This window comes from Aythya ferina (genome assembly GCF_964211825.1).
Source record: "Aythya ferina genome assembly, chromosome: 1".
NCBI lineage: Eukaryota > Metazoa > Chordata > Aves > Anseriformes > Anatidae > Aythya > Aythya ferina.
In genome coordinates this window covers 183160070-183181117 of record NC_140296.1, presented here as the reverse complement: position 1 = coordinate 183181117, position 21048 = coordinate 183160070, and the positions used below count along the sequence as shown (strand labels likewise).

Genomic DNA, 21048 nt, shown 5'->3' with positions numbered 1-21048 from the left:
TCATTTGCATGGTCTTGTGTGAACTACCCTGAGAATCTGGAGACTTCCTTCCCAAGGGTTTTTTTGTGGGTAGATTTTTGATATTTCTGCAGACCTGTGTATTGCATGTGATGTTCAGTTGTTCATTGGTGTTGCTCACTTAGCTATGAGAAAAACAAGACCTGCTAACACTACCCTCCCTTTACTTGTGAAGTTGGGAAATAATGCATATGAAAGTGGGGAGATAACTGCGTAAAGTGTAATGGTTTAGTTAAAGATAGGCTCTTGTTTAGAGCCTGCAAGAATTATGTGGCTTCTGGTATTACTCTAACAAAGTAGTGCTGTGTCTAGTTCAGTACCTGAGGGCTCTATTTAGACTAATTGTGTATTCTCTTTGAATGTCTGTGAACATTTCAAACTTATGCTAGCCCGGTTACATCAGCTGAACTGTCCTGGTTGCCATCAGAATGCAGGAGTGGGTTGATTTACTGAACTTTTTTCCATCCTTTCACTTTCACTTGCCTCAAACCTGCTACCAGTTCCTCATCCACAGCTGCATGTCCCATGAACACTGTGGATGTCTCAGAGGCTGATGTAACTGGATTATTTAAATTTGTAGGTAGAGAGTTGGCAATAATCTGAGATGTTCTTTTTTGGAATTCTGTTCCCACTCTTGGAGGATCATTTGGCAGCTCATGTTTGTGCCTGTCCCAGATAGGCGTGCTGCATTTCATCCAAGTGGTATCTAATTATGGACAGTGGAAAAGTTTAAAATAAGTGTGATAAGATGTTTGACTGCAAAATCCAGCTTTCTTTTATTTGGGAAGTCTCCCCTTTGTCAACACTGTTGCTTCAAGCTCCTGCATACCACTGCTGCTTCCTATAAATGAAGGGTGGAGTGGAGCTCACTCTTTTCCTTTGCTCAAGAAGGTGTCCTATTAGAATAGGTAGTAGGTGAAGGAAGGTCCTAGGGTTTGTCATATGAAAGGAGATGATGGGCTTAGGAGGCCTTCTGTGAATGGATTAAATCATGGCTCAACTTTTTTTTAAAAAAATAAGATCTATAAAACTTGTGTGAAGGTCAAAATGTACAGTAACCTATAATAATAATTTAGATAGATTAGACAGGTGATATGCTGGTATGTCCCTTTCAGATGTAATGTTGAAAAAAGTTACTTAAAAACAAAACCAAAAAATCCCTCTGAAAGTACAGGAATGGAGAATGGGACATTGGAATTTCGGAGATTAATTCAACCTTCCCAAATTCTCAGACAGAGGAGACGGGAATGTGCTTCAGAGAGATGGATTTGGTATTGATTTAACTCTGTCTACTCAGGATAGTCTTTCAATACTATTGTTCGAGGCTTTGCACCCCCAGATACCCATTTGTACTTCATGCCATGCCTTGGGTCATGTAGTACCCCTGTTCTTATGCACTTTAGGCGTTGCTCTGGCCAGCTGCAACACTGTCCTTCATTATTTTGGTAGTTTTTGAACTGAAAAAACAACAAAAAATTGAGTTTACAGGTGCCATGTAGAGCTCCCCAAAAGTCTGAGACAACCATTATTTAGTGGAAATGTGGTTAATCCTCTTCCGAGGGCAGGAGCTTTACACAAAGTTTGTCAGCTAGAGGTCAGAGTTCTCCCTATGCCTATCCACAATGCAGGGTATGCCTGTGTAAACTCTTGGTAGATAAAAGGGAGATTGAGGAACTTGTGTATACACTTCGGAAGTTTCTCTTAAATCTTATCTTTGAAGGCCCTAACTATTAGTTGAAATTTGTTCTCAGGATATGGGGTAGGAAAAACAAAACCTCAAATAACACTGTTAATTTTGTTAAACAATAGGGCAATAAAGAACTTCCTTTTCTTCAACAATAAAAAAGTGCTATAAAAACATTTTATTTACAGCAGTTTTATTTATTGCAGTTTTTAACTGCATGGTGATGAAAATATTTTAAATGAACATTTTTACAATATTAGTTTTAACAACATAAATTTTAAGGTAAAAGGAAAGCTATAATGAGATAAAATGCATTTTCTTGCTATAGTTTATGCATTTCCGAGAGCATATTAAGTAATTGCTGATCTATGTTGTTCTGACTGACAAAATGAAATGCAGAATCTGATGTGAACACTTTATATTATAAGTCAACAGAAGAGCTTTTTTTTTTGATTTTATTTTATGTAATTCAGCAGTTCCATGATGTAAAGTAAGCAAGACAGGGACTGGAATCCCTTGACAAGTCATGGCAGCCCAACATGACATAGGCAGCTTGGTGGTCCTCAAGTGATCTGGTTACAGTCATTTGGCCATTGAGGAAAACATAATGACAACTGAGGAAAAAAAATGTTCGAAATCCAGTAGCAATTGGAGAAGCAGTGGAGACATTGATGGATTTGATCTTGGTTATATTAGAGGAAGGAAACTAGAAGTTATGCAGCAGGACAGTAGCAGTACTTGACAGCTATTGACCAGTTTTGGGCTAGCTAGCCACAAATTTGACTGTTGGTCTGAATAGAGCTCTTGGTTTGTAGACTTACTAAAACATACTTATTCTGTTAGCTTTATCAGCATGCAATTTATTTCTTCTGTGTGGCTTTTAATTTTCCCTGTAACACCTCCTAGGGAGTACGCCCAGATGTTGAACATGGATAACAAGAAGAGGGTTTTAGTACTTGGCTCTGGCTACGTTTCTGGCCCTGTACTTGAATATCTCACTAGGGATTCCAACGTTGACATCACAATTGGTATGTAAGACTTCTCTCATTTATCACGTAAAAAAACGTCTTCTATGTATAGTATGGACTTATTCCAACCAACTTGTGTGGCAGAGCCTTTCTCATAAGTACTAAACGGATCTTGTTCTGAGAGCTGATAAAGAAAACCTTTACTGTTATGCACTGCAGAAAAGGATTTCATAGCTTTCTGAGAATTTTGAGTTTATATAACTGATTTGAAAATGACATAGCCTCATGGAAAGTTTATTGTTTGCATATGTAACCTATAGGGAGATTAGAAAGAAGTATTTTTCCTTCTAACCTGCTTTGGACTTGAGATTGATGTTGTTGATAGTCAGTCTCTTTTATTGTTTCTCAGTTATGTTTTCCTCCTCACACAAGATGAAATTAGTTTTATAGACGTCTGTATGAGTAAAGTCTCCTCTGTTGTTAAAACCAGTACTGTGGTGGTAAACATTCTTCATGCTGTAACCCAGGTTTGTTTATTGCTCTGTTTAGGTTTTATCTGTAGCATATTTCAGGCTGGATATCTCCAAAACACTTCTCTGTATGCTCATAGATGATTTTACCCTAATTCTGCAATTTCAGAATTAAAACCCAGGCTGTATTGCCTGAAAGATACTTTGCTAGGAAGAGATTTATTTTGAAACAACATATTTCTGTATTGTTTTAATTGTTGCTAGTTTTATTTTTATAAGTATATATTATATAAATTTTCTATTATTATTATTTTTTCTTTCATACTACTTTCACGCTGTGCTGCTTTTGTTACCTTTTGCAGTGGTAACAATAATACTTTTAACTCCTGGGAAAAGACTTACTAGGAAGAAGAGAGGCACTCTAAGGAAGCTGTACACTTTTATTAGACCTGCCTGATGTGGAGGACAGGGAAGGATTACAGCAATGTGCAGCATCCATTGCCTCACCAGTAGGGAGGCTGCATCAAGTCCCTTCAATCCAGTAGTGGTAAGGGAAACCAGGTGAACTGGAAGATCTGATTTGCCAGGCTCTGTGCAAACATAGCAGGTGCCTCTTATCTGGGTAGCTTAAAAACATGCAGTTTCTATAGCACACACACACACCACCAGAGCGGAAAAAAAAAAAAAAAAAAAAAAAAGCTTGGAAGGAAAGAGACACAAAGATGTTACTTAGGCTAATATTTAACAGCAGGCAGGTAGATACGGAAAGCATAAAATGCACCTCACAGTGCCACATTTGGCTCCCTACTGCTAGGCTAGACCGCTTTAAATCCAAATGATTGAAGACTTTGAATAAAATCTTTAATTAGGAAACCTTCATGTAATCATCTTTTTTTGTTTTGAATTGTAGACTGCTTTGCCCAGTGCTGTTTCCTCAGCACAAGTTGATTAGTAGGATAGGGAGAATCACCCTCTAGCAATATTTATTTCCCTTTGACTTTGGAAAGGCCATAAGGAAATAAGGCCTTAACTTAGAGGCACAGATGCTTTTAATTCTCTATAAGCCTCTGCCCCACCTGCTGCCTTCATTGCCCGCTCCTTTCTCCTGGCTGCGTTCCCATTGCCTTCCTTGCACAGGCTGCGTGGTGAGCAAGGATGGGGGACCAATTCATTTTAAGTCAGATGTAGCAAATACTGGCTGCTTTTAACCTGGATTGCTTTTTCAGTTCCACTTTCCTTATAATGGTAAGTGCTGATGGCAGTGCAAGCAAAATAATAGGAAAAGAACAAGTGGAGGCAGGAGGGAGGTGGAGATTGTTTTTTTTTTTTTTCCCTTTTAGTGATAATATCAGCACACGCAGGGCTGGTAGGACTAAGCCCTAGGTAAATATTGAAACCAGTCAGATTGGATGTGGGCCTTTTAGTTATATTTTGCCTAAGCAAAAGCTGAACATTTTTAGCTTATTATGTTAGAAGCAGCGAATGGTGAAGTGGTGAATTGTTTTTATTTATGCTATTAAGCTGGTGTTGGCTACAAATATGAATTCTGTTAAAAATATACTGAAACAGTGTTTTGAAATACTTTTTTTTTTTTTTTTTTTAAGGAGATTTATCCATAAGTATAGTGGCTATGTGAAATGAAGGATAGGGTGGGCTTTTCTGGACATACGTTTTTTTTTTTTGCCTCCTAAATCTCTTAGTGAACTGTGTTGAACCTACATGTTTGGCAAGGCCTTAAAACTAGCAAAGGTTTTCCTTTCTCGTTTAAACTGAACATAGCCTGAAAATGACAAGCAAGTTGTTTTCTCTGGAGTTGTTCTCCTCCAGGACTGTTCTCTCCAGGACTTCCTTGCTTTTCAGTGAAATAGTCTATGCATTTGTGGAAATGGCTGTTTAAAAATGTTTAAATGTTTAAAAATGGCTGTTCAAAAGCTGTTTAAATACTTAAATCTGTTTGTCTGGGTTAGAAATGTGACCATATTTTAAACCAGAAAAAAAGACGCGGTACTGTGTAGTGGCTTAAAATGCTTTAGGCCTCAAGATAAGTTGTTGCTCTAATTGAAAATAGTTGTTTATTAACAAGATGCTGCTAGTCTAAAGCCAGTTGTGGCACACAATTTTTTTTCCATGACAATCTTCTGTCAGGAGTCAGCACAATGCAATATTTCGTTAAATTGGAAAGCACCAGGCCTGGTTTTTCCGTGTTTCTGTGTGAAAGTCAAAACAAGAACAAAAACTGCACCTGTTTCAAGGAATTTGATTAGTGTGTTTCACTTGAGGGTGTAAACCTTCAAGAAAAGGTGTTTTTGGGGAGGAGGTATTTGCTCTCTGTCCCTGCACTGCCCTTCCTAGTTGTACATTGCTTCTCCAGCAAATTGGTGAGCTCATGTATGCCTATAGAAATTTAATATGGCTAGGGCCCCGAAGTGAGTTTCTGGCATTCTGGTTTACAATCCTACACCTTTCTATGTCAAGCAGACCAGTAGATGACTCGTTTAGGTAAAAGGGTCTGTCCCTAAGTAAAGGTTAGGGGCTGACATCCCTCCCAGATCAAAGCATGAAGATCAAGTCTGTTGTGTGATTGTCCACCGAATAAATAGGGAGAAGAAGAATTACTGCTTAGTTTTGTAGTGCTGAATGTGGGATGTCATTAAGTTCCTGCTTGTTACTACTCCTACTTTGGTTTTATCTCCGTTTTTTTCAAGTTCTTTTTTTGTATGTTCCTTTTGACTCCCGCTCCCAACTATTTTTCCATTAATATTCTGGACATCTCCAGAGAAGTAGACACACCTATTGAGAAGGCAGCAGCTAATCTGGACTAAAATAATAATTACCATGTGAGGTCTTGGAAAATAAAATAAAGATGATCAGCAGAAAAACATAGCAGGTCTACTATGCTCAACCAGAAGTACCACCAGCCCCTTCAGGCATACTTGTGCTTTTTTGGAGAACCTACTTCTTCATCAGCATCAAAGCAGGATGATGACTTCTAGTTTTGCATAAATAATTTGTGTTGACCTAGTCTACTGACAGGAGGAAGATTGCAGCTTAAACTTTGTTTTAAGTAAACCCATAATGGTGCTAATTGTGGGTGTTTGTTAGTAAAGAGCAGCCTGGGGCTCTTCTGAGAGTAAACGTTCTTAGGTTATTGTTCTTGAGTTATAGCAGCCATGGCTTGACACTGGAAATCGATTATAATATTGACTACTTCAGATGAAGTAAAGTGCTTTATGCTTAATTTTTCTTCAACTGCTAGTAAAAAAGTATCTGTGCAACTGATTCTCTTTGGAAAGAAGCAGGCATATGTACAGCAGTTATACCTGGGCACGCTTTGGACTTGTTCATACTTAGGTAACGGTGTGTTTTATTTTTAAAACAGCATCTGTCATGGAGGAACAACTTGAACAACTGACAAAAAAATTCAGCAATGTCACTTCAGTTCATATGGATGTCCTTAAGCATGAGGAAAAGCTGTCCTCTTTGGTGAAGAAACACGATCTTGTGATCAGGTCAGAACTCCGAGTAAAACATGATAGGCTCAACTCAAAGTCATGCTGCTTCTTTCTCCTAGTTCACGGCCTAAATCAGCATTGTAACTGTGTAAAGGACCTTATGTGACTGCCCTCAGTTTGCTAGACCTTTTGATGGAGCCTAGATGGCCACTTTTATTCTTTCTTAATGCCCAAGAACTGGGGTCATATTTGTATATGTAAATAGTTGTAACTGGCCACTGCCCTCTTGTGTAGAGAGGTGTCAGGGATAGATTTTGAAAGGAACTTTGAATGCAGCTTCTCTTTTTAAGTGTTCACCAATTACTTGGATAACTTTAGTAAGAGGGGCCAGTTGTGTCTACCAGCTTATGTGTGCCTAGGACCAAGTTTGCATGTTTTCAGGAGGAGTAAAAATTCTGACATATTGGTGATTTCACTTGAATATCCAGTTAAGAAAGATCTCTTTCCAGTTATTGAAATGGGAGGAAATGACCTTACCATTTTGTCTGTTTTGCAATGGAAGTCATGAGTGTTGTTTCTTTTCTAGCTAGAACATGCTTTTTGTGAAGTATATCAGCTGGATTGTTGTAATGAAAGGATTCTCAAGGATGGTTTTACAGTTCTGTATCTTCTAAACCTTCAGCATGCCTGTTTAGAAGATGGTATTGAAAAGAGGTCTATGTTTTTTTTGTTCTGTATTTTTCCCTCCAAGGAAAAATATGACAGAAACGTTGTCTAAAGAATGACTCTCATATTGTTTTGCACCCTGTTCTGAGTGCATCTGACAGTGACCTCTGATAGGGTGGGTGACATTTCACTTGTGTAGGTATGAAGCAACCTGGAGCAAGGCAGATGTGATGGGTGCATTTAGTTGAGCTTTTCTGTAGGCACACAAAACCATCAGTGAGAGTCTTTTCAGTGATGGCATAAGTAATGGATTGGATTTTGATGTTGTGTAATTCTCTTTCATTTGCAGTTTGCTGCCTTACTCAGCACATCCTTTGGTTGCTAAGAAATGTATTAACAACAAAGTGAACTTGGTAACAGCAAGCTACTTAACACCCGCTATGAAAGAACTCCAGAAGAGGTAGGTGTGAGAGTCTCTTTCTGGTATTGCTTCCTTCTTTGGTGTATATTTGGTGTGAACGTTTTGTAGTGTTTTACATCTGCAACCTTTAATTAGTGTTTTCTGCATTCTGTCCCTTTCCCTTCCTTTAAACGAGGACCAGATACGTTTCCCCAAAGTTGCGCACAGAGACTGTAACAGAACAGAGTGAAGGATGCATGCTGCAACCTGCTCAGGCTACTGCTCTGGAAACTGAAGTATACTGTTCTGCGTGCCCCAGCTTATTTCATGTTAATGTGCCTTGTCTTCCCCCTTCAAACTTGTTTAGATGTTTGAAGGAGAAGCTGGGCTGTCCTGTTCTACCAGTGGCAGAAAGCTTAATTGTCTTCGTCTTCCCCTTATGAAAACTCATTCTTGGCTTATTCTACATTAGTCTCAAACTGGTTACAATTCTAATTACTCTAATGTTTCTGTTGTCTACTTATTTTATATGATTTAAAATGGTTTTTGGCCTGTGGCTTCATTTAGGTGATTCTCTGAGTCGCAGTACTAGAATCTCTGGAGTCAATTCAAGTGAGTGAGATAGGAATCTGACATTCAGTGTCTCTGAAAATGATAAAATGGAGAAAGCTAGACAGGTAAAGAACCAGGGCAGCAGGAATGAGAGAGGTTTATGAACTTCTCCTCATATTGCTGTGATGTCAAGAGGTCATACTGCTTTTGCCAAAATAAAAACTCCAAAAAAAACAAAACCCTAAGCCAGAAGAAATCCCCTTCTCATTTGTCAATATAAAAAGTGTTTTTTTATTAATAAACTTTTATTTTAAAATAAATCACCCTCATTTGTGGTGATGTGAGCTGCTTTGGAAGCTAGGCAATTGTTTTTATTAAAAAAATAAATAAATAAATTGCTTACAGCTTGGGAAAAAAGACCTTTCGATCTCTCTCCTTCTGTAGGATCTGTTACGGGCTATTACAACCAACCTTGTTTTGTCTTCTACATTGATGCAGGAAGGCAGTAAAGCACTGTCCAGGAGAACATAGGATACAGTGTACCTTGTAGAAATTTATTTTTTCACCAGCCCATAGATGTTGCATCAAAGTAAGAGAAATCAAGGCTACAGTGACTTTTAGCACAATTGTACGCTTGGGGTTTTAACATCTGTTTGTATTGTTGTTTTTTTTTTTTCTCCCACAAGCTGCAGACAGAATGCAGAATTTACTGTGTTGGGGAAAGTTTGTTGGGCCTCCTTTGGACAGATTTCATGAACAAAAGTGAAATTCTGACGCTTCTCCATTTCTGCTATTTTTAGTGTAGAAGCTGCTGGTATTACAGTTATCAGTGAAGTGGGCTTGGATCCTGGTCTTGACCATATGTTGGCAATGGAATGTATTGACAAGGCAAAAGAAGTTGGTGCCACGGTAAGGTTGTCAGGCTGCATGTGATTCTGCCAGGATTTTATTAGTAAAGCCATTCCTTTAACACTAGCCAGCTTTTGGGCATGTCACTGATATGTGATGGGTTCTGGACACCTTATTTTTTTCTGATGCTGGGAATTTGGTGCCAGCTAAACCGATTGGTGAGAGTCTGTTACCTAAGATGGGCTTGCTCCAGTGTATGTTTTGGTTTCCTCTCCTTTACAGACAGTGCCTGCATTGTGGCAGATTGATGCAGTTGTTCAGTGAAGTTCTTCTGTTTCCCTCACTGCAGGTGATTTGGCCTGTTTGGGGGTAATGTCATCAGGAAGTTTAACAACTAGCAGGGATTCCGCAGGGTAGCTCTGTACTGTTTCCATCTTGTGTCTGTCATCCATTCATTGTTTCTTCGCTGTGGACAAATCTGACAGGTTGTATCCTACACTTCTTTCTGTGGTGGCCTACCAGCTCCAGAGCACTCTGACAATCCTCTGAGATACAAGTTCAGTTGGAGCCCACAAGGAGTCTTGCTGAATACAGTTCAGTCTGCTACATATTTAAAAAATGGAGAGGTGAAGTAATCCTAGTATTTCCATTTAAATACCAAGAAGGTGATGTTGGGAACTGGGCTTTGTGCTGTTTGCTTTTAAGCCTAAGCACCATGGTACCTTCTAGTATCATGGTGCCTGGCTGCTGGTGGCTTTTTATTCTTACTGTATGGAATCTGATAGCAAAGGAGAAACGTGCTAATGACTAAGGCGCTAACTTGAGGTTAATGTTCTGGGTTCAGCTTCCATCAGCTTGCATGTATTGCTTTTGCTGCTTAATTGCCCTGTGTCTGTCTCTTTGAAACAAAAATGAATGTGTATCCTACTAGCTTTTCTTTCTAGTCACGTTTGCAACCCAAACAGCTTCATTTTGTACTTGCTTGGTGCTTAGCAGAATTCTCGAATTGTTTTCCTTTGGTGCAGTGTGTAATGCTAACTGGCCTTTGTGGAAGCGAACAGGGCTTTCTAACAAGGTTTATATATAAGCTCTGGTCTGCTGTTTGTGCAGAAGACGGTGGAGTAGATCTAACCCAGCAAATGTCATTACCTCTGTTTTATGGAAGGATTGCAACTGATTTCTGCAAAGCTATTGCAAGCTATTGTCACATTTCTGCTTTCCGCTCCTGTTTGTTTGATCAGTCCCACTTGCTCAGAGTAGTTACTGAGCAGGGACTCTTCAAATGTCAAGGAGACTGTCGTGTATAACCACCCTAAAGTTTGGCTAATTACCTAAACCTTTCGATCTGCAAAACTGAGAAATCGTTTGAGATGCTTTGTCATGACATTTTGGTTCTCTAGTGTTCTTACTGCAGTAAGAAAAAATAGAAATTCAGGACTTGTGCATTGGATCTTTTTAAGTAAAGCAGCAACACTTAGTTGTAAGTTTCAGATGAAAGAGTCTCTTGGAGAATGTGAAAATGTTTCTTCTTTAATTCTGACCTGGTTCACCTGTTGCTAGGAAAAATTAGATCATGCATGTGAGTGATTCATTATGAGAGCACTTATTGGTAAATTGTGCAATTTTTCCTCCTTGCCACTAAATCTGTAGCAATCTCTGACTTGCGTAGGTTTCTTCCACACAAGTGTCTTGCTTCACAAACACAGTAAGATCTTAGGGCATTGGTGTGAGTTGGTTGCTTTAGTCTTTGTGCTAGAAGGAAGCCTTGCCCCTTTGGTCAGAAACCACAAAATTAATTTGTATTGGTGCTGTACAGCAGATCTGTGCATCTGCTGCTTGCAGGAAGCAGAGTTCAAGGCTTTATTTGGTAGTGATAATGGAATTAGTCAACCTTATTTTTGTTTTCCTTCAACATTGCATTCTCTCTGTGCTTTGTAACCCCAAGTGAAGATGCACATGGGAAGCAATTTTTATCAGTATATAATCTATCTTTTTTTTTGTATCTTAAAAAAAACATGATAATAGTAAATAACAAAACAAACAAAATCCACTACCATCCTCCTCTTTACATTTACATTTTCCTTTTTCTAAAAAAGGGAAAGAAAAAAATTGATCAAAAAGCAAGGAGCCGATGGGAAGAATCTCCCTGCATAATGGTGTAGTTTGGGGGTTGCTCCAAAGTTACAGTAGTGTAAGTGAAATGGGAATCTGCAACCTCAATATAGATGCTAAAGGAATTAAAATTACTAGGGTGTGTTAGAAGGGTGTGGATTATCTGAGTCCTTTGATTAGTAATGGCTGATATAGCGCATGCTCCTTGTTCATATGCTTAATGGCTTGTGCAACTGCTTTACTTAGATTGAGCCTTTGTTTGCAGCAGAAACACTAAACGTAATGTTCCTACTTTGAGCACACTTCATCTTTTCTGTTGCAAAGTAAATCAAATTACTCCACCAAAATAATCTTGCTGTTCTTTTGCGGAATTCAGGTTATCAATATTCCTGCTGGAGGAGCGTTGCTTGATTCTGTTACTTCGATGGATTTTTTCCCAGGATTAAATTTGGAAGGTTTCCCCAACAGAGACAGTACCAAATACGCTGAGCCGTATGGTATTCAAACAGCTCACACTTTGTTAAGAGGCACCTTAAGATACAAAGTAAGATTTTATTGTTCTGTTGTTGTTCTTATTTGCCTCAAGAGATTGAATGCTGTCATTTCAACAAAGCTCTGTATTTTGTGGATGTCTGTCTTCTGAGTTAAGGTTTTTGTCAAGGCTTAAATTGTTTTGTTTTGTACATGGCATGAGAAATGGCTTATCTTTTTCCCTCTTAATACCTCTGTTTCAATAGAACAGGATTTTTTCTTTATTTCTGGGAGGGAGGGAGGCTTGCTTCGTAAAAGAAGACTGAAGGCCAATGTAGAGATATAAGGGCTACAAATTGCAATAGCTCTCTCTTTGTCAGTCTAGATCTTGTTCTGATCTCTTGATCAGAAGCTAGAAATATGCAGAAGGCATCTTATCTCCTCATGAAGTCTTAATATGACAGTATCTGCTCTTCCCTTTGGTGCCTGGTAAAACTCTCTTCTTCTGTATAATTGTTAGCACAAAGGAAAAAAGATGTCAGTGTGTCATAAAAGAGGTGTTATTGGCTGTGCTGCAAGAAGTATGTTTCTATGGTTAGTGTTGTCTTCTTAATCACCGAAGGAGGTCAGTTGCCTTGGGTTGGGGTGATGTTGGTAGGGATGTGTGGAAGAGCACAGCATAGCCCTAGCCATGTGGTATCCCTGCTGGGATGTGATGCTGAGCATGGCAGAAGTTAACGCTGGCCCTTCATGCACTGCTCTGTCATGGAGCAAAAAGCGATCCACTGAATGCAGAGGCTGATATCTCGTTGCAGTGCCTTTTAGAGATCAAGTTGAGATGGCTAATGGAGTCAATTTAAAAAGAGGTGTCACAGAGGGATCTGACTGCAAGGCCATCTGAGCTAATAACCTTGTGCTGGTGGAGGTGGCTCCTAATTATAATTAGCCCTCTCCAAGGGTGCTTTATTTCCACCGTTCTGTTTTGTTTTTTTTTTTTAACAGTGTTTCTAGTCACTGGTATTTGAGTGTTTTTTTTAGGTATCCAGCAGCTGTGTGGGAGTTGTCCTTGTTACTGTTAATGGGAAAAAAACAAAAATGAGCAGAAGCCAGTTGAGACTTACTTTATCATGCAGCCTATTGTCCTTTGCAGTTCCTTTTAAATGCCATTCCACTCCACTCATTGTCTCTATTATTCCTGAAGAAAGATGTAAACACACAGGGTTTTTAGCTTAAAAATTAGTTTATTTGATGTCAGTACAATTAAACAATGTACAGCTGTGCTGAGCTGAATTCAGTCATGGGCTCTCTGTGGCCAGCTGGCTGATACTACCCTGTCTGTAATGATGTGCTGGCCAGCTTGGCCTTTCACTCTTATGAACCAATTCTACTTACCACAGAAAGATTGATGGCAGAACAATAATAAATCACTAAAGATGATACTGGACAATTAGGGGGAGAGGTGGAGAGGTACTGAAGGTTCTGAGGTACCAATCTGTTGTTGTAACCCCATTGGCATCATGTTATTGTAGCTGCTTTCCCATGGGCATAATGCTTAACACAAGCATTGTTGCTTCCATAACTACATTTGAATCAAAGTAAATACTCACCTCAGTTTCAAGTGGTTACTATTTTTAACTATGTCATTCTTTTATTGCAGGGATACTCTAAAACTATGGGAGGCTTTGTGAAATTGGGATTAATTAACCCAGATCCTTATCCTTTGTTAAACTCAGATGCACCACGTCTAACCTGGGTGAGTTAGTTCAATTCTTCTGCCTTCTTTTCTCTATTTTATTAACCTTTTTCTTTCTAGGATTGGGTGCCCATAGCAATGGGAATCTTGTATTGCATCCTGCTCTTCTCTGCTTTTTATTCTTAGTCACTAGGAAGATTTTCTTCAGCAGGAACACAGCACAATGCTGGAACGGGTTACCCAGGAAGGCTCTGGAGTCCCTGGCCGTGGCAGCTTTCTGGGCTCAGCTAGACATGGCATGCTATGGCTGATATGAGTGCTAGCAGAAGTCCTGCTTCAAGCAGGGCGTTGGGCTAGGTGACTGTCAGAAGTAGTCCCCTCCAGTGTTTCTCTGAATTGTCTTAAATTTTCTGCTAGTAAGACCCCAGCCCTCAGTGCTAAGTTTGCAGTGTCTATATTGGTATTGGCCTGTGGTCTTCAGTGTAAAAATTTTTTTTAGAGCATTAAGAAGTAAGAATTTAAGCCTAAAGGAGTATATGAAAATCTTTTTGTCTGTTAAAACTCTATACAGAGTTTTGTGGTTTTGTGCTTCTATACAGAGGCTTGTGTTTTTTTTGTTGTCTTCTGTTAACTTGCTTTTCTGTCTATCTTACTCATGTCTCCATGCACTTTAACTCATCAATTTTGCAAAATCTTTGCTGTTTCTTTCTCAGACATATTTTTCACTGATTTTACAAAGGCACATCTGGGGATATATATAAGTCAAGGAAAAATTTGACACTATAATGAAATATCAGATGTACCAGCTAAGGAACTTTTCCAAGGTGTGCTTTCTGGTCCATTTAGGGTTACCTGCAAGGGACGCTTTGATGGAGATGCTCTTAGTGATGCATTAAGTGCAGTTAGAGGATAAAACTGACTTAAGCTTTTTCAATAGTACTGGCATTGGTTGCTTCCTTTGCCATCAGAAGGCATTTATATGTGGGAAGTAGTTTTACTCATTTTCCATGGCAGTGGAAAGTACAGTAACTTTGAAATCTGATTTGCTTTTGTTTCGTGAGAGCTGAATACATCTAGAGTTTTGTAACATATGGATTTCTAAAAGAATTTAATTTGACCAGAGAGTATAGTTAGTAGAAAAGAATGATAAAAGGAGGCAGCCAAGGTATGACTCTTATGATATGCTGCTGTTGCACTTGACAGTCCATGTGTTGGTTCTCTGTGGGCAAAGCAGGGAATTTCCTATCTCAGTATGGTGTAGAGTGAGCTATATTTACAGAGAGCTTATTACTTGTCAGGTCTGCATGTATGTCATGTGAAATTTTTCTTGTTTTGCAAACCCCTGAGACAATAACTTTATTACCCAGATGAACAAAATTCAGATTTGTCTCCTGTGTCCTTTGTGCTTTTATCCGCGTTAATCTGGAAAAATGCACCAGGCTTACACTGTGTGAAAGGAGAGCACAGTATTTTTCTGATGATGCTGTTATTTCAAGTAATGAATGTCTTGAATATTCTCAAAACCAAAGAACTAACAAGGTGAAAAGGCTGAGTCTGACTATAATAGAGCACTGCTCATCTTCCCAAACTCCAGAGAGTTTTTTAGGCTGCAATTTCAGCAGTGTGTTCATTTCAGTGATTGGAAAACAGCCCATCAGCAATGGGCTAGATGTGACTTATTTTTTGAGATGATTTTTGTCCACTTTCAGTTGTAGGGTCGGTATCTTCAAGCTTTCTTTGCAAGGATGGCTAGAATTTCTAATCCTCCTATCCTTCAGTCTCATTGCAAGCTCTGTCTCAGCAATGTAGTTACATCTTAGTACTTTTATCTTGAAATGGATGTTCACTGTTTATAGACCAGCTGAGAGAGATCCTTAAGTTCCTGACTTACTAGCTGTCTCAAGGTAGCTTCCCTTTCACCTAAATATCTTCACAGTGTTTATGCAGATTTCTACATTCCTTCTTCACTGCTGAAGAAAGGGATAAGACAAGAGATAGGCAAGGTAGCAGGAAACAGCTGAGTGGTGGGATACAAACTGTTTTAGGAAAAAAAACAACCCCTATTTTCATTTGCTGTGATTAAAAAAATCTCAAACTATCTCACTTTCCCTATTTGTACAATCTGTCTTTTCAGATGTCCTGGGTATTAGCTGAGCTTAGGTTCTGGAAACCTTGACTGGAAAGCAGTGGGAACAGATATCAGGCCTTCAGGAACTTTTTCTTTTTTATTTTAATACAGAAACAACTCATGTGCAAACTCGTTGGAATTCAGCCTCCTGTTGAATACTCTGTTCTCAGAGAAGCTGTGTTTAACAAACTGGAAAGAGACAAAAGTCAGCTTGAGGCTGTGGAATGGTATGTTTCAGTGCTTTCATTATTTTTATTTTTTAAGTAAAAAGTTCTACCAATTTTGGTCCATGTTGGGACTGTTAAATTGATGTGCTGAGCAACCTGGAAATTACAAAACAGACTGTTAAATTGATATGCAATGGCATCACTCTATTTTACTACTTCTGGCAGGCTAGGATTACTGGGAGATGAACCCGTTCCAACAGCAGATTCCATTGTGGGGGCTCTTGCAAAGCACATGGAGATGAATCTGCCTTTTGGTATGTGAGAAATCTTCTTTGTGGTTATGACTGGAACAAGTCAGTATCTCTTACCAGCATTAATTATTAATTCTTATTAAGGTTTCTTAATGTCTTGAAATGAAAAATGTAACAGGGAGTGAAGAGAGTAACTGGGGGAGTAGGGAACATTACGTCTTAATAAAAACATTACATCTTTCTGTCCTCCTTTATAGCCCATATCCTAAGTGTATTTCACTTCCCTAATGTAAATGATATGTATGCACAGTGCCTTGCTTGTCAGGAAACTCATCATGTTATGACTGGGAGACAGTTAATGAATAGTTCGTGTGCTTTTCTTTTAGGCACCGGAGAGAGAGATATGATTGTTATGAGAAATGAAATAGGTCTCAGGCATCCTTCTGGTCATTTGGAAGACAAATTTATTGATCTGGTTGTCTATGGTGATAACAAAGGATATTCTGCCATGGCTAAAACTGTAGGATACCCCACAGCTATTGCTGCTAAAATGGTTCTAGATGGTAAGTGACAGATCAGCCTTCAGTGAATGTATTTCAACCTCTGTATCTCTCTTCCTATAGAAAGCAGTATGTGTAGTGTTCCTCAAGTATATATGTGTATTATTATTATTTTTAACTTACCAAACTTCTCGTCTACTTTACAGGAGTGTTTAATCTGCATGTTTGGATCTTCCGATGGCACTTCTTAATTTACTTCTAAATCTGTAGAGATGTTTATTCGTTTATTCTTCAGTGTTTCACTGGTGTAAAGAAGACCTTTGTGATAAAAATTATTTGTTTCCTTGGGAGACTGTGCCACAGTGAAACAGGCTAAAATATACTTGTGTTGAGCAAACTAGCAACTTCCACTGCTACTTTACAGATTGACTAAATTTGAGGTTTGGGGCATATTACCTGATCATGGCATGTGCTTTTATATAAACAGCCACACTCTGCCTAGTCATCACCATGTAAACATGAAATGGTGTCATTTTTCCCCCTTGCTTGTTCTTAATCTTTGGATCTCTGCTCCCCTCCTGGCTAGCTGAAATGAACAAAAACTTTTTTTTTCCTCAGGACTTTAAAAGTTCATCTGAACTTTTCACCTAGCCAATTTCACAGCTGTAAGAATCAAGTTCAATCTGTGTGTGATACTGTTTTCAAATGTTTTTTCTTTATTTTTGATTCAGTACTGATGCTATTAGAGAACCTGACACCAGTCATTAAAATTGCAGATATACGTAAAATTTATGTAATTGCAATTTGATATTTGAACTTGTGAGTTGACTTTGGCTGGCTGGCAGACACCCACCCAGCCACTCTGTTAATCCCTCTTCTCAATAGGGTTGGGAGAGAAAATGCAGTGAAAAAGCTTGTAGGTAGAGATGAACACAGGGAGGTCACCTACCAGTTACCATCACAGGTAAAACACATTGGATTTGGAGAAAATTAGTTTATTTCCAGATAAAATAGTTTTGGACAATGAAATACAAAGACAAAATGACATCTTCCCCCCTTCCTTTTTTTTCTAGGCTGAACTTCATGTCTCTGTGCCCAATTCCTCAACTCTTTTCCCTGGTCCTGAGTGGTGCAGGGGAATGGGTTGCGGTTGGTCCATAACAGTTTGTCCCTGTTGCTTCTACCTCCTCAGATTTTTCCACTGCTCCAGTGTGGGCTCTCCCCAGGCTGTACTGGGAGGCTCTGCTGCAGCACCTGGAACACCTGCTCCTCTCCCTCCCTCTTTCTCTGATGTTGTTGCTCACAGAGTTTTTTTTTCTCATACTTTGTTCCTCACTCTCCACTGCCATGCAGCATTTTGAACCTTTCTCAAATATGTTCCCCCGAGGTGCTCCATTTTGGGTGCTGGGCCCAGCCGTGCCCCATGTTGGGCCTGTTGGAGCTGGCTGGAACTGGCTGTGTCCAGCATGGGGCAACCCTGGCCTCGCCTCACAGAGGAGCCAGCCAGTCCCACTGCCAGCACCTGGGCATGGACACACAACTTTAACACATAACACTATTTTTTTTTCCTCTTTTATTTCAGGTGAAATAGATGTCAAAGGCATGGTTATACCATTGACGAAGAACATTTATGGACCAATACTTGAACGTGTTAGGGCAGAAGGTATTGTGTACAGTACTCATAGTGTTATCAGACAGTAACTGGAAGCAATGGATTGAATCTGGTTTTGGCTTTGTTTGCTTTCCCACCACAACGTGAAGAATCTAAATTTGGACCAGTTAAAGACAGTATCTGGTATTTCAGACCCAAATGGTGCCTTCCATAAAATCAGTTGCCTGACTTTGATGTAGAAACTTTAGATGCCCAGATGCATGTGTTAGTGTTTTCCTTTCAAAGCTGTAACACTTTCATGCACGTTTCAGCATCAATGAAATCTTTCCTTATATCTTTCCTAAATATCTTTTTTTTAAATAGAATTTATCTCCTAAATGTGTAGGGTTATTATTGAGTCAAAACTCAGCTGAAAGGAAAATCCACAAGTGGCTTTTGTGAAGGAAAAGTCTGCTTAATGAGTTCCCTTTATTAGTTTGAGTTTATTTTATTTTTTTTATGTGCTGTAAACAATTCAGTAGAGATAGAAGTTATACTCAAATTTTAAGTCTTCTCCTGTTCCCTTTGACAGTATTTTTGAACTTTTTCACAATAACAATACGCAAGAAATAGTTTAGAAGTTCTGCACTACTAGCAAATAAAATCCTGTTAAATCTTGAAGATATCCAGCTGTTTGAACCTAGATCTTAATATTTGTGAAATCCATCTGTTACAAATGTAAACTTAACTCCTGCTGTCCACCAAATTAATTTTAAAACAACTTACCCTCCATTCCCTTTCCTGTTACAGAGCGGAAGCTCTTTGTGATACATCAAAATAACTGTTACGTGCTGTTTTTGCTGTTAGGAGAGCACATTAGCATTTAGCTCTGCAGCTAGGAAGGGTATTCTTAAATACACCACAGTTAATGTGTTCACAAGCTGCTCTAAATGACATGTTTACTCTTTCCACTTATCCCACGTGCCTCGTCCAGGTTAAGTACTGTTACAAAGGGAATGGTCTGTCTAATATAAGCAGCTTTGAAATGCAGTAGGCTTAGAGGCTTAAATCATTACTTTTTTGAGTTAGCTTCTGTCCTTTTGCTATCATGCTTTTGAATTGTTGCTTTGGGAGCCTATCCATACTACTCAATTCATTGCCACTTCACACTGATGAGGGTTTACCAGTGCACCAGCTTATTTGATGCTGAGTGCTGTGCTGCACAGCTGTGCCAGCTCAGCTCTAGCAGCAGTGTCACTGCACCAGCCCAGAACTGAACTTCAGTCTGAGTTCAGCTTCTCTCTGACTAAACAGCAGCTGCTTCCTTCCCGTTCAGGGCTGTTTCTGTACTTTAGCTCAGGGATTTCTACACCACCTTGCAATGCAAGTATGGATTAGACTTCTACCAGTTAGGTCTGTGCAAAGCTGTGTGCAGATGCCAGCTGCAGCTGTATCTGTGCAGCTGTCTGGAACTCCCCTTCTCTAAAGCTGAATACTGATTCTGGAGCTGTCACCTTTGACTTTGCTCACAAATGCACTTTGCTGATGAACGCACAGTCTTTTATCTCCTGAGCATCATAGTTCTATTACCACGGTCCTGAGGGGCTAGAGTTCCCAGTGTTGCTCTGTCTGGTAGGAAAAACATAGTATAACAAAGTATAGCTGAAGTTTTAATCTCCAAGACTTGCTACTCAAGATTTGGAATTTCTTTTTGCATATTTGGTGAAATAGCACCAGCAACAAAGAGGAAGGTGAAAGGAGCCAAAGAGAGAAAGAATAATGAAGGACATAATTATAGTAATGTTGTCAAAGAGGAGGGCTTTTTACATTGAATCAGTGAATGCCTTTGTGCTGTTGAATTTGGAGTCTGTTACATTGCCATGCATTTTCTGAGTATTGGATAAAATCGTGGCTCCACTGAGTTGCTGGACTTAATGTTCTGATCACTGTTGCTGCCTCTGTCCCCCAGGCAGGTTAGAGGCCTAAATCTAAGGTTTAAAATTAAATTTGTATTTGTTGGTCTCTTCCATTCTGATGCTGGGTGAGACCATGATTTCACTTGAGAATTCTCTTTCTCTTTTACGCCACAAATACACAACCATGGAGTTATGACTCTCTCTACATATACCTTGGTTTCTCTCTATATATACCTTGTTTTTTTTTTTTATTTTTTTGACCCAAAAATACAATATTTAAAGAAAATTGGATTTATTTTTTAATGTCTGAAATGACTTTGGAACATAAAAGGAATGAGCACTACAATGTGTTTTCTTCAAGAAACACTGTTACTATGGTTGAAAAATTTTGTATCAGAATGTTATTTCCCAGTGCAATGCTTTTTGTTTTCTGAGTTAGGCTTAAATGTATTGTTCAGCTTTTGTATGAAGATTAGACTTCTTGGTCCTCTTTGCATCCTGTTGGAAAGATAATTGTATCTTATACATAAGATTGCCTGAAAAATAAATCCAGAAACCTACGTGTCATTGCCATGTCATCTTTACTGTCTGATGAGATGTAAATGAATGGGATTTGTTTATTACATAGGTGGTGTGTCAACACATGTACTTCCCGATGTACGTCAAATACCTTTTCATACTTCTTACCAGATTCACAAGAGAAGACTCTTCAATGATTGTTTAAGTATCCATATTTAACTCTACAGCTATTACTGTATCATGACATCTTCATCTATAGTCTTAAGATACACAAATGGTTTTAGCACGTCTTGTAGCTGTCCTTGTGCCTAAGCACTTTAGTGGAAAGCTACAGAACAATAGATGTATAATGTCTTCCTGTGCCCCAGAAAGCAATGAAAGCTTGGTCTCTCACTACCCATCTCAGCTTGAGGGCATTTCTTTCCAAATAAGCAGCTGAATACGTGGTTTGGTTTCTGTTATCGCTGCCTGGGCTCTTAAGCTGCTTGTTCACATCAGGCTGCAAAGAACAGATTGTTTGTCACCATGCCTCTCAGTTTTTCATTTTGGAATTTGTTTTAGTGCCAGCTCTCTGTGACAGATAAGATCCCACTTTCTGAGACAGGTACACAAGACAGGTCATGCACAGCCTCTCTCTCCTT

General features: G+C 39.1%; 1 protein-coding gene across 5 annotated transcripts in view; it reads left to right on the top strand.

Annotated features, from left to right (window-relative positions):
• AASS (aminoadipate-semialdehyde synthase) overlaps positions 1–20448 on the top strand; it is a 30591-nt gene extending 10143 nt beyond the window's left edge. For 4 of the 5 annotated variants that reach the window (XM_084512057.1, XM_084512058.1, XM_084512059.1 and 1 more), the window contains 11 exons: positions 2609–2730; positions 6520–6649; positions 7608–7718; positions 9011–9119; positions 9545–9685; positions 11548–11715; positions 13300–13395; positions 15575–15690; positions 15856–15944; positions 16268–16444; positions 17964–20448. In XM_084512057.1, the coding sequence (XP_084368183.1) occupies positions 2609–2730; positions 6520–6649; positions 7608–7718; positions 9011–9119; positions 9545–9685; positions 11548–11715; positions 13300–13395; positions 15575–15690; positions 15856–15944; positions 16268–16444; positions 17964–18082 (1378 nt within the window). In that variant the 3' untranslated portion in view covers positions 18083–20448. The remainder of the gene's footprint in view (positions 1–2608; positions 2731–6519; positions 6650–7607; positions 7719–9010; positions 9120–9544; positions 9686–11547; positions 11716–13299; positions 13396–15574; positions 15691–15855; positions 15945–16267; positions 16445–17963) is intronic. The other variant, XM_084512060.1, reaches the window with a different exon arrangement.
• Positions 20449–21048: the final 600 nt, after the last annotated feature.